General features: G+C 41.6%; 1 protein-coding gene across 1 annotated transcript; it reads left to right on the top strand.

Moving 5' to 3' along the window:
• Positions 1-2,723: 2,723 nt before the first annotated feature.
• LOC311037211 (solute carrier family 22 member 4-like) lies at positions 2,724-16,922 on the top strand (the record flags this gene model as incomplete). The annotated part of the gene is made up of 12 exons (XM_084046331.1): positions 2,724-2,778; positions 7,130-7,354; positions 7,553-7,735; positions 7,828-7,931; positions 8,882-9,036; positions 9,766-9,937; positions 11,202-11,328; positions 12,566-12,672; positions 13,611-13,825; positions 15,415-15,597; positions 16,482-16,617; positions 16,835-16,922. Exons 2-12 carry the CDS (start codon positions 7,148-7,150, stop codon positions 16,920-16,922), a joined length of 1,677 nt encoding a protein of 558 aa, XP_083902457.1. The 5' UTR covers positions 2,724-2,778; positions 7,130-7,147.
• Positions 16,923-17,173: the final 251 nt, after the last annotated feature.

Here is a 17,173-nt window from a genome sequence, read left to right on the forward strand (position 1 = left end):
GACAGTCATTACTTGGTACCCAAGGCTATCAATCGCCAGCGGTCTGGTTTGGGACAGTGAATGCATTGGAACTAGAGGAAAGGGGGAGACCTGGCTAATCCAGCGGGGGAAACTCTGTTTGCAGCTTCGCCCTGCAGCTGATGGCTCTGATGAGCCCTCAGGGAGGAGCAGTAAGGGGTTAAGTGTCTTGCTCATGGACACACATGGGCTGGGAATCAAACCTATGACCTTCTGTTCCCCATGGAGGCTTCCTCTCTACCCATTCAGCTGTGGCCGCCCACTAGACCTGCAGGAGTCCATCCTATTAGAATTGGCCTAAGGGAGGACCGGCCGGCCGACCACGGCCACGTCACTCTTATTCAGACATAACCATAAACAAACCCCATAAATATAGGCATAAGGAGATCCAGTTGTCCAAAGCCACAGAGCCGACCGCTAGCCTATGCCCATATATGGTCATGTGAATACAGTATGGGCCGACCAGCTTCGAACTCGGCGCGTGCAAGGACTCAAGGGAGTGCGGTGCCTGCTGCCGAGTTGAACGGATATGCGGTTGTCCAGAACCGCCAATCCGACCAATATGTCCATATATGGGCATATGAGGATATCCAGTTGTCCAGAACCGCCAATCCAACCAATATGCCCATATATGGGCATGCCAATATACAGAGTATGGGCCATATGCTAATGACATCAGGGGTCTCCATATATGGGCATAAAGGGGACACAGGTGGACAGACAGATACAGATATATATATGGGCACAAAAGGGACACAGACAGACGGGTACAACGGGTACTCTGACAAAGCCCCCGACACTATGACTCAGACATATGTATCTGTTGGATCGGCGGTGCGACAGATGTGAGGAGCGCGTAGCAGGCCGAATTCTAGATGTGACTCTAGTTTGTACACAAACCCCCTAAAACGGCTCTTTTTAGAGCCAACCCACTCATTGCTATTGAACACAATTCCTGCTCTATATGTATTACTGTAACGTTCATGAGAGCAAAATTAGTTCCTGTGAGCCTCTGCTATACAGGGCTTGTGCGTTGTCTGTCCCGTGTTGCTGGTTCTCGGTCGGTTGGAGCTGGACGATTCACGGAGTCAAGTGGCCGCCTTTAACGTCCTCTTCACGGTCGGTCGCCACCCCATTTTTTCCCGTAACTGCAATGCCATTTCAGTTGCCAATGCCCTACCGTCACCTTCCCTTGACCCCACTTGGGGTCGCGACCCATTGTTTGAGAACCGCTGCTGCTCTATAGCAATGATTACTTTCACAATGTACTTTTACTTTTGACTTTTTAACAAGAAAGCCTTTTTGTTTTAACCAAAAAATAACACTCATGGTGCGTTCACACGGGCAGATTAAAGGATACAAAGATACAAAAATACACCGCATCTTTGTCGCTGTGTGGCTTTGTCATCAAACGTGCGGACATCGGAGCTACAGTTGTATCTTTGTATCTGGAAGTTGAACCCAGCTCAACTTGAATTTCTAGCTTTGTGTCGCTAGAGCTACAGCTACAAACCTCGGATGTATCTTTGTGTGTCTTCATGTGGCTGGTTTCCATTGAAAATGAATGGTAGCATGTATCTTTTAATCTGCCTGTGTGAACGCACCATTACACAACCTTTACATCACACAACGTTTTTAATGAAGTCACATTGTGGACAGCAACTGTGTCCTGTGTCATGAAGGAGCCATGCTTGAGTCTGTGTGTGTGTGTGTGTGTGTGTGTGTGTGTGTGTGTGTGTGTGTGTGTGTGTGTGTGTGTGTGTGTGTGTGTGCGTGTGCGCGTGCGCGTGCACGTGTGCGTGTGCGTGTGCGTGAGAACATTTCAATGAGGGCAGAGGCCAGGAGCCCTGCGAGGTGCAGCAGCAGGGCTCCTGGCCTCTGCCCTCATTGAAATGTTCCCTCCATGCGGGAGGGCCAACTGGTGCCATGAGGTATGTAGGGACCATTCTTCAGGCGTGATTCTCCTTCCTAGGGCAGTGTCGGGGCCGTGTGGGCCCCGACACTGGTTCTATTCGTAGATTGAAATATTATTGATTTATGCAAAAAAAAAAAAAAAAAAAAAACGGTTCTAAGCTTGGTCAAAAGTATCTTGTTTAATATATTTATTGTGGTCCAGCTATTTTGAGTGATTTCCTTTATTTTAGCACAGTTTAACATGATTATATTACTTTACTGCAGTGGCTTTCAACCCTTTTAAGGACTGGCAAGGAACCCTAAATTGACATATATTTGGCCGCGAACGCCCTTCTGAAAATGTTTTGTGCCAGGGACCCCCAGAAGCAAAAATTTGAGTTAAAACATGTATATATTCACACATTTTCAAGACTTTTCAAAATTAGCAGATCTACAAGCTCATAGCTATATGAGCTTGCAATTGTATATCTGCTATTTTTAAATAGCCAAAGCTATAGTGGTTAAAATTGTGACGCTGTTAACTAATTTAGCTGGGGACCCCCTGGTACTCCCCCCAAGGACCACTGGTGGTCCCCGGACCACTGGTTGAGAACCACTGCTTTACAGCATCATTTTGATCTATCATTCTGTGATCGGCTAGTGTGTGTTTTGGTGAGTCTATGATCTATTATGTTGGTCTGCCACAGTGATTCCTGTTATGTAGCGCTATTTTCCAATCGCTCACATAACCGTGGTTACTCATGTAACCACGGTTACGTGAGTAACCATCGTTTTCTCCTCAGATACACAGAGGTGTTTGAGAAGAACAGACGTCGTGTGACTTCATTCATTCACCCTTTGCCCCAGGTAAAGTTTGAACAAATATAATTGGGAAATAAGGTGCATGTTATGATGTGAACTGATACCTTTGTGTATATTTTAGGGCTGTGTTGACTCGATTAATCGCAATTAACTCACGGTTATGTTAATTGCGATTAATTATTTGTAATCGTAATTAATCGCATATTTTTATCCGTAGTTTAGGACACAGCTCTCCATGTCAGTGAGCATGCTCCTTATGTTTTGCTGTTATGTGTTGTGGATTTCCATGGTCATTGTAGATGTTACAGTACCTTTAGTTGTTACCCTACACCTCATTAGGCATTACATTTATGTCTTCAGCTACTTTCAATAGCCTGGGAGCTAAATGCTACTTAGGCATGTAACGATTTACTCAACTCACGATTGGAATCACGATTTGAGGTTCACAATACGATTTTTTAAACTACATTTATTTTACAGACATTTAAAAAAAATATATATATATTTCTCTTACACAAATTCAGTATTTTCTTCTCTTTTATATAATTTGTCTTTATTTTTTCACTTATCCTCTTTTCAATACATTAGCAAATGACTGAAAACTCTTCATCAATTCTCTTAAAAAGATCCTGTACCGGTATTTTCCTTTTGCACGTGTCATGACATCATGACATCACTGACGAATCCTTGGTATCTTTACAACCAGCTTTGGCGTACGTCCGTGCTACTTCCGGGTTTGCATAACAGTGACATCACTGCCTAATCCTTGGTATCATGATCCTAGCTTTTCAACGTGTCTGTGTTTACCAGCAGCATCACTCCACGCTGTAGGCTGTTTGGATTGTTTCACGCTCGCGCTAATCAAACACTAAACGGGATTATTATTTCATGTCAACATTCAAGTACAACTATCAGAATATGTAAGCCAGGTAAAGTAATGCGTCAACTCTGCAATTTTAACTCAAGTTTTCCACCTGTCCAAATGTTTCTTCTGGATATTTTTCACATTGCGATTTTTTAAATGTATTATTAAATCGATTTAAATCGTCATCCGTTTGAATCGATTTACGATCAATTGTTACATGCCTACACTACTAATAGATTGGAATGTAATAGAGAGGCTACAATCATGTGCTCAATTGATGTTTGTTTTATTTTGTAGAATCCTGTATGAGGTCCTGCATTTAGTATTAACATATTTTATAAGTATAAGGTGGACACTACAGTAGGCTACTTATATTACTAAGTATACGTAGCAGATCATTCTATACCCATCTGCTGCAGCCTATTTGTATGCTAATGCAGTACTGGCCCCATTACGAACCTCTCCGAGCTGTATAGCGGAGTGAGAGGTTCGTAATGGGGCTAATGTAATGTAATGTAATGTAATGTAATCTAATGTAATGTAATGTAATGCAGTAGCCTACCATTTGATGGTTTCTTTTGGCTGTTTAATTTTTGCAAATTTTGGCAAAAATGATTTCCAATAATAAATAAACATACTTTTGCACATAGCAAGCATATTTTCCACTCCCATGTTAATAGGGGTAGAAAAAAACTTATACACACATATACACATATAGCCTACCTCTAAGGTAGCCTACATTGTGACCAGATAAAAAAACAGATGACTTATTTGCGATTAATCGCGCGATTAACCATGACAGAGCATGCGATTAATCGCGATTAAACATTGTAATCGTTTGACAGCACTAGCCATATTTACTTTAAGAGTTTAATTCAGACCCAATAATAATAACTAGTGGATTGTGTTTTTAGAGCCACATGGCAGGTAGAGACGCCATTGTCCACATCCTACACTGGGGTTTGCATCACTGCACGTTGTGTATTGATGATGCATTTGTTACAGTTAAAACCAGGGACAATTCATGAAGGTATAAACCATACAGTAGGCCTACAGGGGTTGACACTAATGCCTCTCCATCTCTCTCTCTCTCTCTCTCTCTCTCTCTCTCTCTCTCTCACACACACACACACACACACACACACACACACACACACACACACACACACACACACACACACTCACTCACTCACTCACTCACTCACTCACTCACTCACTCACTCACTCACTCACTCACTCACTCACTCACTCACTCACTCACTCTACGTGCAGTGTGTCTGCATGTCTCACTCGGGACGGAGAGAGAGAGGGGGGGGGGGAGGGAGGGAGGGACGAGAGCCCGACTTTTGATCAACAACAAAATATAGATTAATAAATGTGACAACACAGCGAAATCCCAACATTTTAAGTCTTAATATCCTGCAAGCAATAGAAATGAATAACTCCAAACAAATTCAAAGTTTAGGCTATCCTATCAATATCATACAAAAGCAGAGAGAAGCTGTGACCTCACTGCAATGGACAATAAATAAATAATCCTTTTGCAAACATCATCCATGTTCTGTTCCTTTGTCAGCAAACAGCAATGATCCAAATGGGAAGTTTATTTCAGCAGCTACAATGTGACAGTTTGACATTGTTTGAGGCTGTTTTCGTTGCGCAGCACAGTCCTCATTGACGTTAATTGTTTGTCTCCTGTTAAGCTGCTGTGCGCAGCAGGCAGAGGCGTACGCTCATTGGGGCCAACGAGTTCATGGCCCGGTCTGTGTGAACCCATGCTTGATCCGCCAGGGGGAAAAAAAAAAAAAATCAACATAACAACATTAGCAGCCCCTCACCCTTTAAGTCACCTTTGTTTTCAAATGGGGCTCATTTGCATTCGGCCAAATTGTTAATGAGTGGCCATTAGAAAACCAGTTTCGCCGTCAAACTGGTTCTCCATTGCGCAGAAATGAGCACCTCTCCATTCAGAAATGTAATAGAAGAAGAACCGTCGTCCTGAAACACCCTGCCCCGCGTCTAAACCCGCGGCCTCGGTCCGCGAAAAAAAAGGGGGCAGTGTGTTTTGGGACGAGAGTAGTGGTTGTGGACATACTGTAATGCTGCTCAAGATATTGTGCATTTATGTTGAAGGCATGTCATTGTATGTAAATGTTTTATTGCACTGCTGAAGCTTTATATAGATAAACTGTGGTGTTTGAGAAGAAAAGACGTCATGTGAATTTCATTCATTCACCCTTTGCCCCTGTTCACAGGGGCGTTACATATGGAGACGCCGCTGAGATGTGTGCAGCGTGGGTCCACTTCTTCCAGCTACAGAAGTCCCCTGCCGTCACACAGCTCTTTTAAAACAACCTAGAGAAACACTGTGATGTTTGAGAAGAAGAGACGTCGCGTGAATTCACTCATTCACCCGTTGCCCCTGTTTACAGGGAAGTTACACTTGCTGGTCTTGATGGGGCCTGGTGCAATGTGTGTAGCCTATATAGCTGTAGTTTCCAAACCTTGGGTTGTGACCCATAAGTGGGTCTCGCTCTTCTTTTTTTTTTTTTTCGCAGAGAAGAAAAGAAAAACATTGTATACTTTGCATGACACGATTTTAGGGAAAGCTGTTTAATTCCTTTTAAATACATTTCCATGCAATATTTGTGACTATACTGTATATTCATAGCACTTGCATGTAGGGTCGTTTCTGAAATTGAAACTACTAGACCGGTGCCCGTTGTGCTGGCCTACACGGGAACGATGCAAGTCAGAAGCAATCCAAGTTGGGAATGCATGCCCTATACTTATTTTACTGCACACATCTTTGCGTGGGCCCTGGGTACAGTTGCTTTAGTCGTCATAATGGCTGATTTTACACGCATGCTGAAAATAGCCGATCTACAAGCGACGCGTTGTGAGCTTGTAGATCTGCTATTTTCAGAGCGCAACACCCAAGCATAAAATGACTTGTCTTTTAGTTCTACTGGATCTCTTCTACACCCAATCCCTCACTAACATTTTAGTCTAGTTTTTATTTGTTGATGAAATTGTCAATATATTCATTTATTCGTCAGTGAAAAAAGGTATTCGACAAACATTTTTCGTCATAGTTTTAGTCGATAAAATCAACACTGGCCCTGGGCCAAAAATACATTCACAGGCAGTAAAGGCACTATTGATAAATGTCAGCATTACAACTGGATTTTCAGCAGGTATAGCTATCTTTATCTCTGCCACAGAGCTGTAATAGACAGCAGATCATGGATCAAAGTCTATCTACAGAAGTGCTGTATTAATTAATTATTAAACCAGTAAGGCGTTACGTATTGTTGCCGGCGGCAGGAAAAAAAAGGAGATTCCTGGGAATGGGATTATGAGGGGTTATGAGGAGGTCTTGGACAGTAAGGGGGGGGCATTTCCAGCAAACTGCTTGTATTTTGTGGGACCATTGTTAACCATTGGTCTGACACATCACCTGACTTGATGAGGTATTAAGAGTCAGCCAGAACAGGAGATTCTTGAATCTTTGATTATCTTCATTCTCAGACTACTGGGTCTTTGGCCATGAAGGACTACGAGGAGACCACAGCCTTCCTTGGACAGTGGGGACGCTTCCAGCAGATCCTGTTCTTCCTGCTCTCTGCCAGCACCGTTCCCAATGGCCTCAGTGCGTTCTCTGTCATCTTCCTGGCTGACACCCCCCGCCACCACTGCCTGGTTCCAGATGTCAACCTAACTGCAGAGTGGCGCAAGGCCATCATCCCAGTAGAGGTGAGCACCTTCTATATGTTAATATACATCGGTATCGGCTATCAGTTATCGGTCAAATTGTTATTTATAAACATCGGTATCAGTAGGGGCCCAGGATTTCCATATTGGAGCATCCCTAGTCGCCATACACCATACCATACCATACATACCATACATAGGGCTTATTGCACTGTAATAGAGGTTATTATATTTGACAAGGTGGTGAACGGACAGGAGGAGCAGAGCCGATGCCACCGGTACAGACTGGACGAGGTCAGGAACCTGTCTGCTCTGGGCTACATCCCCGGTCGGGACGTGAACCTCACTGAACTGAGACAGGAGAGCTGTGTGGACGGATGGAGCTACAGCCAAGACATCTACCAGTCCACCATCGTCACGGAGGTCAGTGTGTGCGTGGGTCAGTGGTGGAAAAAGTGCTCAAATTCTTGTACCCGGAAGTCAATCTTTCTTTACTGTAAATTCTCAACTTGCAGTTTGACCTGGTATGCAGCAACCGGTGGAAGCAACCGTTCACCTCCTCAGTGTACTTCCTGGGAGTTCTGTGTGGATCCTTCTTCTCTGGACAGATCTCAGACAGGTATTTGAAACCCATGGCATGATTATTTAATAATGGCCCATGATGCTCCGTCTCTTCAGGCTTGTGGGGAAATGGCCTGAAATGAATGAGTACTTCACAGCCTTCCTAGAGTTGCAGTGGAGTCAAAAGTAAAATATTTGTCTTTGAAATGTAGTGGAGTTAAAGTAATCAAAAAGTATACCAAAACAATACTCGTAGATACAGATACTCATAAAATGTACTTATGTGCATTACTCAAGTAAATGTACACAGTTACTGTCCTCCATTGCCCACATGTGACATAAGGATTCATGGTCATGGTCATGTGACTGCGCCCTTTGACTTTCAGGATGGTCAGTTATCCTGTGTTATCGTTGGTCTATCTGGTTTATAATCCACCAATAATAACTAACAGTTTGACCCTTTGTCCAGATGTGTATGGCTGGCCTATTAAAAAGAAGATAACTTATATTATATGTGAACGTGTATGTTGGGTGAAAGTACCACTTCTAGATAATGTTTTAGTGGAAAGACAACTTTTTTTTATTGTTATAACTGCTAAGGTCTATTTTGATTTAATGATCCAGATATATGTTGGTTATTGTTGTGCACATAACGTAACAACATTTAGTATGTGGTTTGCTTGTCCACAGATTATAATGTTTGCCTCACCTGCCTTCTTACTATGTAGCACTTCATTGTTTTTCTTTGTACTCTATTTACGTGATCATTGACCCTGCATTTGTTGACAAGGGTTCCAGACATTTACTCTGATCTTGCACTTTGTAATTTGGCAAGTATATTTACTCAAGTATTGTAGCCTACTTAAGTACACTTTTGAGGTATTTTTTACTTTACAGGAGTATTTCCAATATTCAATACTTTTACTTCTACTCCACTACATCTCAGAGGCAAGAAAGAGAAACAAGACACATTTTGGCTAATTTTGTCTCCTTTTTTTTTTTTTTAAGGTTTGGAAGAAAGCCTGTTATGTTTGCAACCATGTCAATCCAGACACTTTTTACCGTTGTCCAAATCTTCTCTCCCTCGTGGACGGTGTTCTCTATCATTTTCTTCATCGTTGCTTTGGGCCAGTACTCCAACCATATTGCTGCTTTTGTATTAGGTATGCAACAACTACTCACATGTTGAGAATGGATGGGAATGTGCTGAATGTAACATGTAGCCTACTATTTGAGCCTGATTTTATACTTTGTTGTGTGACGGAGTCATGGCTGAAAATACTGATCAACAAGCTCACAACACGGTACGGTAGCTTGTAGATCTGCTATTTTCAGCCTGCGACTCCAGCATATTATTGCAAAATACAGTGTCTAGGTCAGGGGTGATGCAACTTTGATTATGGAGAGGGCCACTATATTTCCACTCTCACTCCAGAGGGCCACATTGCATCGGTCAGACACCTCTTATCTCCGTATTTTAACTTTTTTTTGTAAATTAATGCCATACTTGGCCATTCTATGTCACACAAAAGTAGCAAGAATTATTATTTTTTTATTTAATTTCAAATATATTTAGTTATTATTATGTTAACTTTATGAACTTAAATACATTTGACATAAAAAAGACAATATAATTTTAATACTAGCCATTAAGCTACTAATATGGAATGAAGTAATTAAAGCGGGTCACGTTTGCATGTTTGGAATTGTAACAGCTGAAATCAATAATATATCAGTGTTCTGATATTAAGTGAAGGTGGGGGCCGCATTTGGCCCCAGGCCGCCAGTTGCCCTTGTATGGTCTGGGTTTATGGAAATCTGTGGAACGGAGGAGCTTTAGCCGATAAACGTGTTTTATTTTGGTGTTTTTCTCTCCCTCTGCTCCCCTCCAGGTACTGAGATCTTGACAGGAAAGGTACGGAACCTGTTTGTGTCTCTGGGAGGGAATCTGTTCTTTACTCTTGGCTACATGATGCTGCCTCTCTTTGCTTATTTCATAAGGGACTGGAGGTATCTTTCGCTGGCTTTAGCTCTACCTGGCCTGCTCTACATACCCCTCTGGTGGTGAGTTACAGTCATTGTAGAAGAACCATCACTACTGTTTGTTTTTACGCATAATATTGGTCACTGTTGTATAGATGCTAATATTTTTTTATCTTATGAATTCAAATTCTAAAGGGGGTTTCTTTTATTATTATTTTTTTATAACTTTTTATTACATTTTACAGGAGAAAAAAACAGGTACTGAATCCTTAAATTGATATTTCACTTTAAAACATGTTTGGGGTCATTTTTACGTCTACTCAGGCTTTTGTGAGCACCTCAGAAGTTGCTTGATTCAGTATTTAGATATTTGATATTCATTTTATCTGACACGCCCCCTTCCTATACAAACCCATTGAAACTTTTTTTTAACCATGATGGATTAATTGAGAACACCTGTCCTTGGTTCTGGTGACTGATTGTCCTTCTAATGTGTGAGGGGCCGTGTTTTTTTAATGACTTACTTTTGATTTATTTTATTAGTACAATATCAGCGCGCAATACACCTCCGCGTCATTAGCGCCCATACCCTAGGTGGGGTTGGCGAAAGGGCCTACTCTGTGTGGAGTTTGCACGTTCTCCCCTTGTCTCCCAGGGTAGTTAATACCCTCACAAAAACATGTAGTAATCCTGGTCACTATACCGCCTCCCCCATGACAGCCGGGGCGCCTGATGGAGGGGAAAGGAACTGGTTGGAATAACGTGTTCCTTCCACGCGTTACGTCCTACCAGGGAAACTCCCCCCTGTCAGGTGATAAGAAGGTCAGTTGGCTCTCATGCACTGAAGGAAGCATGAGCTCGGCCCTGGCCTCCCCAGGCTGTGGGGGACTGGTGTAGGGCTGGTGTAGGGCTGGTGTAGGGCTGGTGTAGGATCACTTAGGAAATTGGCACCGGGTGAAAAAAATGGGTTACAAAAATCGTGGGATAAAAATTATTTAAAAAAAAAAAGAAGTACAATATCAGTCACGCTTAACTGGTATTCTTCTTTGAAGCACTACATTGAAACTGCATACACACTTCTTCTGGATAAGAGCATCTGCTTAATGACTAAATTATAACATAACATTTTCAGTATAGATTTGAAGGTTATTTTAGTTTTTTGGAGTCTTTTTCTCTTAAAATAATTACATTTTAAAAGGATGATATTTTCTGTTCTCTGTAATCACCTGTATGGGACCATGAATTGCTTTTGAGGTAAAGCCCTTCTGACTGTTTGAGCGTGAACCTCTCTCTACTGTGTTCCATAACCAAAGCGTGGACCTTCTCTCTCCTACCTGCGAGGCAGGATCATCCCAGAGTCTCCTCGATGGCTGATCTCCCAGGGAAGAATAGAGGAGGCTGAGGCCGTACTGAGAGAAGCTGCTAAGAAGAACAACGCAGATGCTCCGCAGGTCATCCTTGAAGATTATGATGTAAGTTGACTTTAAGTCATACTATTTAACCTTTTAAATTACATTTATTTATAATATTATATAATTCTTCACTTGCATATTTTTCACAATAACCATTCCACATACATGTGTTGTGTGAACACTTCCCTAAACACTATAAAATAATATTTGTAATCCCAATGTTCTGGCCCCAACACTGGGAATCACATTTCTAACAGATGCTGTAAAGACCACGTAGCTACCAGAGGTGTCATCAAAAACACTTCAAAAAGCATTGTGCACAGACGTTTTGGAGTATAAGGCATGAAGCCTACTATACATGCACGTGCACACATAGACATGAAACGGGGCTTGAACACCTGCCCTTTTACGTCGGTAAAAAAGTGCCTTTTCCAGACTAGGAAAAAAAAAAAAATCTATTTCCCCCCCCCAAAAAAATTCAACTGCCCCTAGCGGCCTAACGGTAAGGCCAACGGAAATGGCAGTGGATGTGTTGGATGCTGCTCAAAGTGAACTCAGGTATCTAGTTTGTCGCAAGCAAGCGACAATGGCCAAAACTCAATCGAAAATCGCCAAAAGTGGCCGTTTTCAAGACGCTTTGGCCATTATCTCTGGAACGGAAGGTCCAATCTTCTCAGTTCAAAGCTTTTTGTTTTTTTTTTGGGCCTAAAAGTATGGTAATCGGGCCTGCCGGGAATAGGTGCCCTTTTGAAATTCCAGCCCCTGCCTCTCCAAATCCCTCTGCACGTCCCTGCTAATAGACACAGTATGAAGGGCCCTGCTACATCTAACATTATGTTCACAAATAGACAGCGACCATTATAATTGACTTCAAATTTGTCTTTGATGACAGCCGTAGACACATAACATTTTGGCATGGAGGGAGAATACACAATGAACTGAGAGGGAGGCTGATGCTTTGACACAAGTACATTTACTTAAGTACAATTTTGAGGTATTTTTACATGACATAACATTAACCACTTAAGCTCTATATATATTTCAGCTATTTGAAAATCTACAACCTCACAACGCGTCTCGGTTGTAAGCTTGTAGATCTGCTATTTTCAAAAGATATTTTACACATTTTGAAAACTTGAAATGGGACATTCTGCATAAGTACATCTTGATGCCAATACTTTTGTACTTTTACTCAAGTAAATTTTGAATTCCGGACTTTTATTAGTATTTCTACATTGCAGTATTGATACTTTTACTTCAGTAAAACATTTGAGTACTTTTTCCACCACTGCTGCAGAGTGACATGGTAAACGACAAATGTGACCCAGAGGAGCGTCACAGCGTTCTAGACATGCTAAGGTTCACCCAAACCAGAAAACCAACACTCATACTCTTCCTAGTGTGGTGAGTATCCACAGGTTGCACTCACCTTATCACACATACTGTAGAAGGTTATGTCTATGTCTTTTTCTTTTATTTACATCAACCACTTACCCTAAAATCCCTTTATTCTGTGGGGAACTTTAGAAAAGGTAGAGTGTAGAAGGAAAAAGAGCAGACCAAGTAAGGAGCCTAGGGTCAAGTTTACTAAGCACTGAGAGTTTTAAATGTCTGATCTGATCACAGTGCTGTCAAACAAGTCTATGTTATGTTAGTCTATGTGCCTATTGAAAAGCGTCAGATTCAAAACAACAGTGCAGTACTAACGTGTGTGGTCAGCAAAGCTTAGCATGTATCAAGTCAGATGAAAGTGGACTCTCTTGACTTCCGGTCGGTGGACTTAAAAATAAGAGCGCTTTTGTCAAGTTATAGGCAAGTAAGTGACTTCTGGTCTTTGGAATTTAAAATAAGAGCACATAAAGCTGACCTAAAATATGCTGTTTTTGAAGAATGATGAGTTTTCACTGTTGCTACACTTAACAATATAAAATAACATAAGTGTGAACCATAGTCATATTGTATAGCTATTGAGATGTTTGGCATAAGTATTGCGGTATGATATTTTGTCTATCGTGCAGCCCCAGAATTTGCTAGTAGAAAGTAAAGTGTTGAAATTGTAATGCCAATTTACTTTTCGGGCAAGTAAAACATGACCTGTAATTGCCAGACGGCAATAACAGTCATTAAATATATAAATACTGCTACAGTAACACAATAAATAGAAGAATTTATGGATTTGACGCTGTGATCGGTAATATCGGGATCGGCAGATACTGCTTCCAGTGATCGGTGATCGGCCCCAAGAATCTTAATCGGAGCATCTCTACTAGCCATCCTCCATCCATCTGTCAATCATTGATCAGTACTTACAGAGACTGTTGCCGTGTGTGTGTCCCTCCCAGGTTCACTATAAACAGTGGCTACTTTGCCCTGTCCCTGAACACATCCCGTCTTCAAGGCGACCGCTTCCTCAACTGTTTCATCTCAGCAGCCGTGGGGGTGCCGGCGTCCTTCTCCAGCTATCTGGCGCTCCAGTATCTTCCCAGGCGGCTGACTGTGGCACTCTGTATGGCTCTCGGAGGAGGAATGCTGTACTGCATTCAGCTGGTGCCACAAGGTTGGTGGTGGGAAAAAAACGTTCATTTCACTGAACGAACGATTTCGTTCACGTTCACAGCTAATGAAAAACACCATTGCGGGAGCGTTATTATCACACCGCGTCTACAGCCCGCCCTCCCATCCTGTGTACGGGGGGAGGGGATGGGGGGCATGAACGATGACATGAACGTTACAATGTATAGTTTCAGGAAGTGAACGAGCTCGCAAATTTGGGATATACTGTACATTCAGTAATGTGAAGCACTTGCATGCACATATGTGTACAAATACATACATGCATAAATATATGTGACCAAATTTGACTGGGAGACAGTCATCTAGCATTTTTTCATTTTCATTTCTTCATGTCATATGAAAGCAGGGAATCATAGCAAAATAATGATATATTGGTTAATAAGATTGAGTGAATAGTTTTGAAACTACAGCTTATAGAACTGAAGTCAAGTTAAAACTCTTCAGTAGAGAAAAGACCAGTTGAATGGATCGATCAAACATTGGCCAAATCATCAAATACTATAAGAAGCAAAAATTGTGAAATTGTGAAGTGCTTGTCAGGGTGGGGGTCCCCAGTTCACAATTATGATTATTTTAGGGGGTCCCCAGTTCAAATATGATTATTTTAGGGGGTGTATATATATATACACACACACACACACACACACACACACACACACACACACACACACACACACACACACACACACACACACACACACACACACACACACACACACACACACTGTATACAATCGGGTGCTGACCTATTTATGCAGATATAGTGTTATATATATTTTTTTATAATAAATGATTCATCACACTTTATCTGTAATAAATAGGGCAGGCCCTGGTTTCTTGCAAGAGTTGGGCCCCTATTTTTTGCTAAAACTAGGGTTTTTTATGTTTATGTTAGGAATCTCACTTGTTTGCCTTACACTAGTAACACACATACGTAAAGGACTATACAGTCAAGTGTTATATGATGCTATTGTATGAATGAGGGGGCCCCATTTAGATAAATCGGAGTAGATAACATACAGTAATAATGACATTATGTTATCTACCTCGATAAATGGGCCGCCCATTTATCGGGGTAGATAACATAATGTCCACGCATTACAACAAAATGAGGGGGCCCATTATGGGCCCCCTCGTTTTGTTGTAATGTGTGGACATTAGAACATCTAATTGTTGTTGTTTTGCACTTGCTTTTTGGATCCTTCCCTCTGAAGTCACACACAGTGTGCGTGCACATTGCACTTTGCAGGGGCCCCTGCACATTGCACTTTGCAGGGGCCCCTGCAAAGTTAATAACAGTGATGCGGTCACGTGGATTGATTGATTGAATTGATTGATTGAATATTTTATTAGGCAAAAATGTACAAGTTAAAAACACTTTGTCTAAAAGGTCCGTCCAAAAAAGTCCTTGCAGTCTTGTTTCCATTGAGGTCCTTGGTATTCAATTCATAAACATATATAGTAGCGCCAAACAGTTCAATATCATCACAAAAAAAAATAATATATATATTACATCCCCTGGATGCATGCATCTATTCTACTTTATTCTCTTCTATTCTTCTGTTTGCTTAGGTCTAGCTGACCTGTCCATAGCACTGGAGATGCTGGGCAAATTGTGCATTTCCACCAGCTTCCAAACGATTTTTGCCTACACCGGAGAGCTGTACCCAACACCCATCAGAAACACAGCTGTTGGCACCTTTTCCATGTTTTCCAAAGTGGGCGGTATCGTGGCTCCTTATGTCATGCAACTGAGTACGTTTCTGTCCATATAGATCTGCAATGTCAACTTCTAATCTGTCAAAGAGTAATAACTATTACTATTAGTAGTAATAACTACTATTGCATCTGAACAGATACTTCATAAGTAAGAGTTACTGGCACAGAAAAGTGTACCAATTTGACACAGCACGTGGTAAATGGTCTCGCATTTCTATAGCGCCTTTATCCTAATCACTTTACAAAGTGCGTTACATTCACACATTTGCAGACAACCATTAAATGACACAGGTCTACAGGTTTTTAAGATCTACATAGATTCTTGAATAGTTTGACTTATACTTGATGGCAGCGAAGCTTATCCCATCTTTCCTGACCCATCAAATCTACTGCTGCTGCTGCTGGGGGAGGGGGGGGGGGGGTTGAAAATGTATTGATATACATGTGTGGGAACCCTGTGTAGTGCTGCTGCAGGGAGCATCCCCAAGAGTGGAAGCGTACCACCAAGTTAAACTATAATCTCCATATGCAATAATTAGTTAATTAATTAGGCGTTTCCTGACAGAAGTATGGTACTTCAACACTTGTGAACTACCACTAGACATGTTGCATACTAAACTATTACGGGGCGGCAATGGCTCAGGGGTAGAGTGGCCGGGTAGAGTGAACTGGAAACCGCAAGGTTCCCAGTTCTATCCCGGACTGGGGCGCTCCCCCAGAGTTAGTGTCGAAGTGTCCTTGAGCAAGACGCTGAACCCCTAATTGCTCCCGATGAGCAGGTTGGTGCCTTGCATGGTTTCCTCCGCCATGTGTGTGTGAATGGCACATTCAATGTAAAGCACTTTGGATAAAAGCGCTATATAAATGCACCATTTACCATTTTTATTGAGTCATTAAAATGTGCTCTTCTCCATATGCAGGTATATACTACAAGTTTCTACCATATCTGGTCCTGGGTTCTCTGGCTCTTCTGTCTGGCCTGGCCACTCTCTTCCTTCCAGAGACCTTTCGTCGACCTTTGTCTGAAACTATCGAGCAGATGCCTGTGAGAGAAAGGTATGCTCCTGGGAGAATTACCAGTCATGATCTTTGAGATCATTTGTCCTACTTGTTTGGGCATGTTTTTAGGCCAAAAAATAGCAAGAATAGCCAATCTGCAAGCTTGTATATCTGCAAGTTATGCAATTATTCCCACGACGAAGTATATACTGTAGGGCTTTAGTGGTTATCTGCATTTATACACAACACTAATCCTATGCCTTTTCTTTGCCAGGATAAAGTGTGCATGTTTCGGCAATACAAAGGAAAAGACCCCATCTGTGCCCCATCAACAATATCGACAAAATTCTACAAAATGTTAATGTTTGTACATTTCTGTATATTTTTAAACATACATTTATTTTACTAATATTGGTTGAATTGTGTCAATTAATTACTTAAAATAAACAACATTAAAAAAGTATTTTCCAAAAAAAAACATACAGTAATGTTATGAATCTGAGTCGAATATGAGCACAGCTCCTAACTGAATGCACTGTATCGCAGAAGAAGTCTTGCTTTCACAATGTCTCGTTGATGCTTTCTTCTTCTCCTGTAGTCTGAGGGAGTTTGT

The sequence above is a fragment of the Gymnoscopelus microlampas genome, assembly GCF_963454915.1.
Source record: "Gymnoscopelus microlampas genome assembly, chromosome: 21".
NCBI lineage: Eukaryota > Metazoa > Chordata > Actinopteri > Myctophiformes > Myctophidae > Gymnoscopelus > Gymnoscopelus microlampas.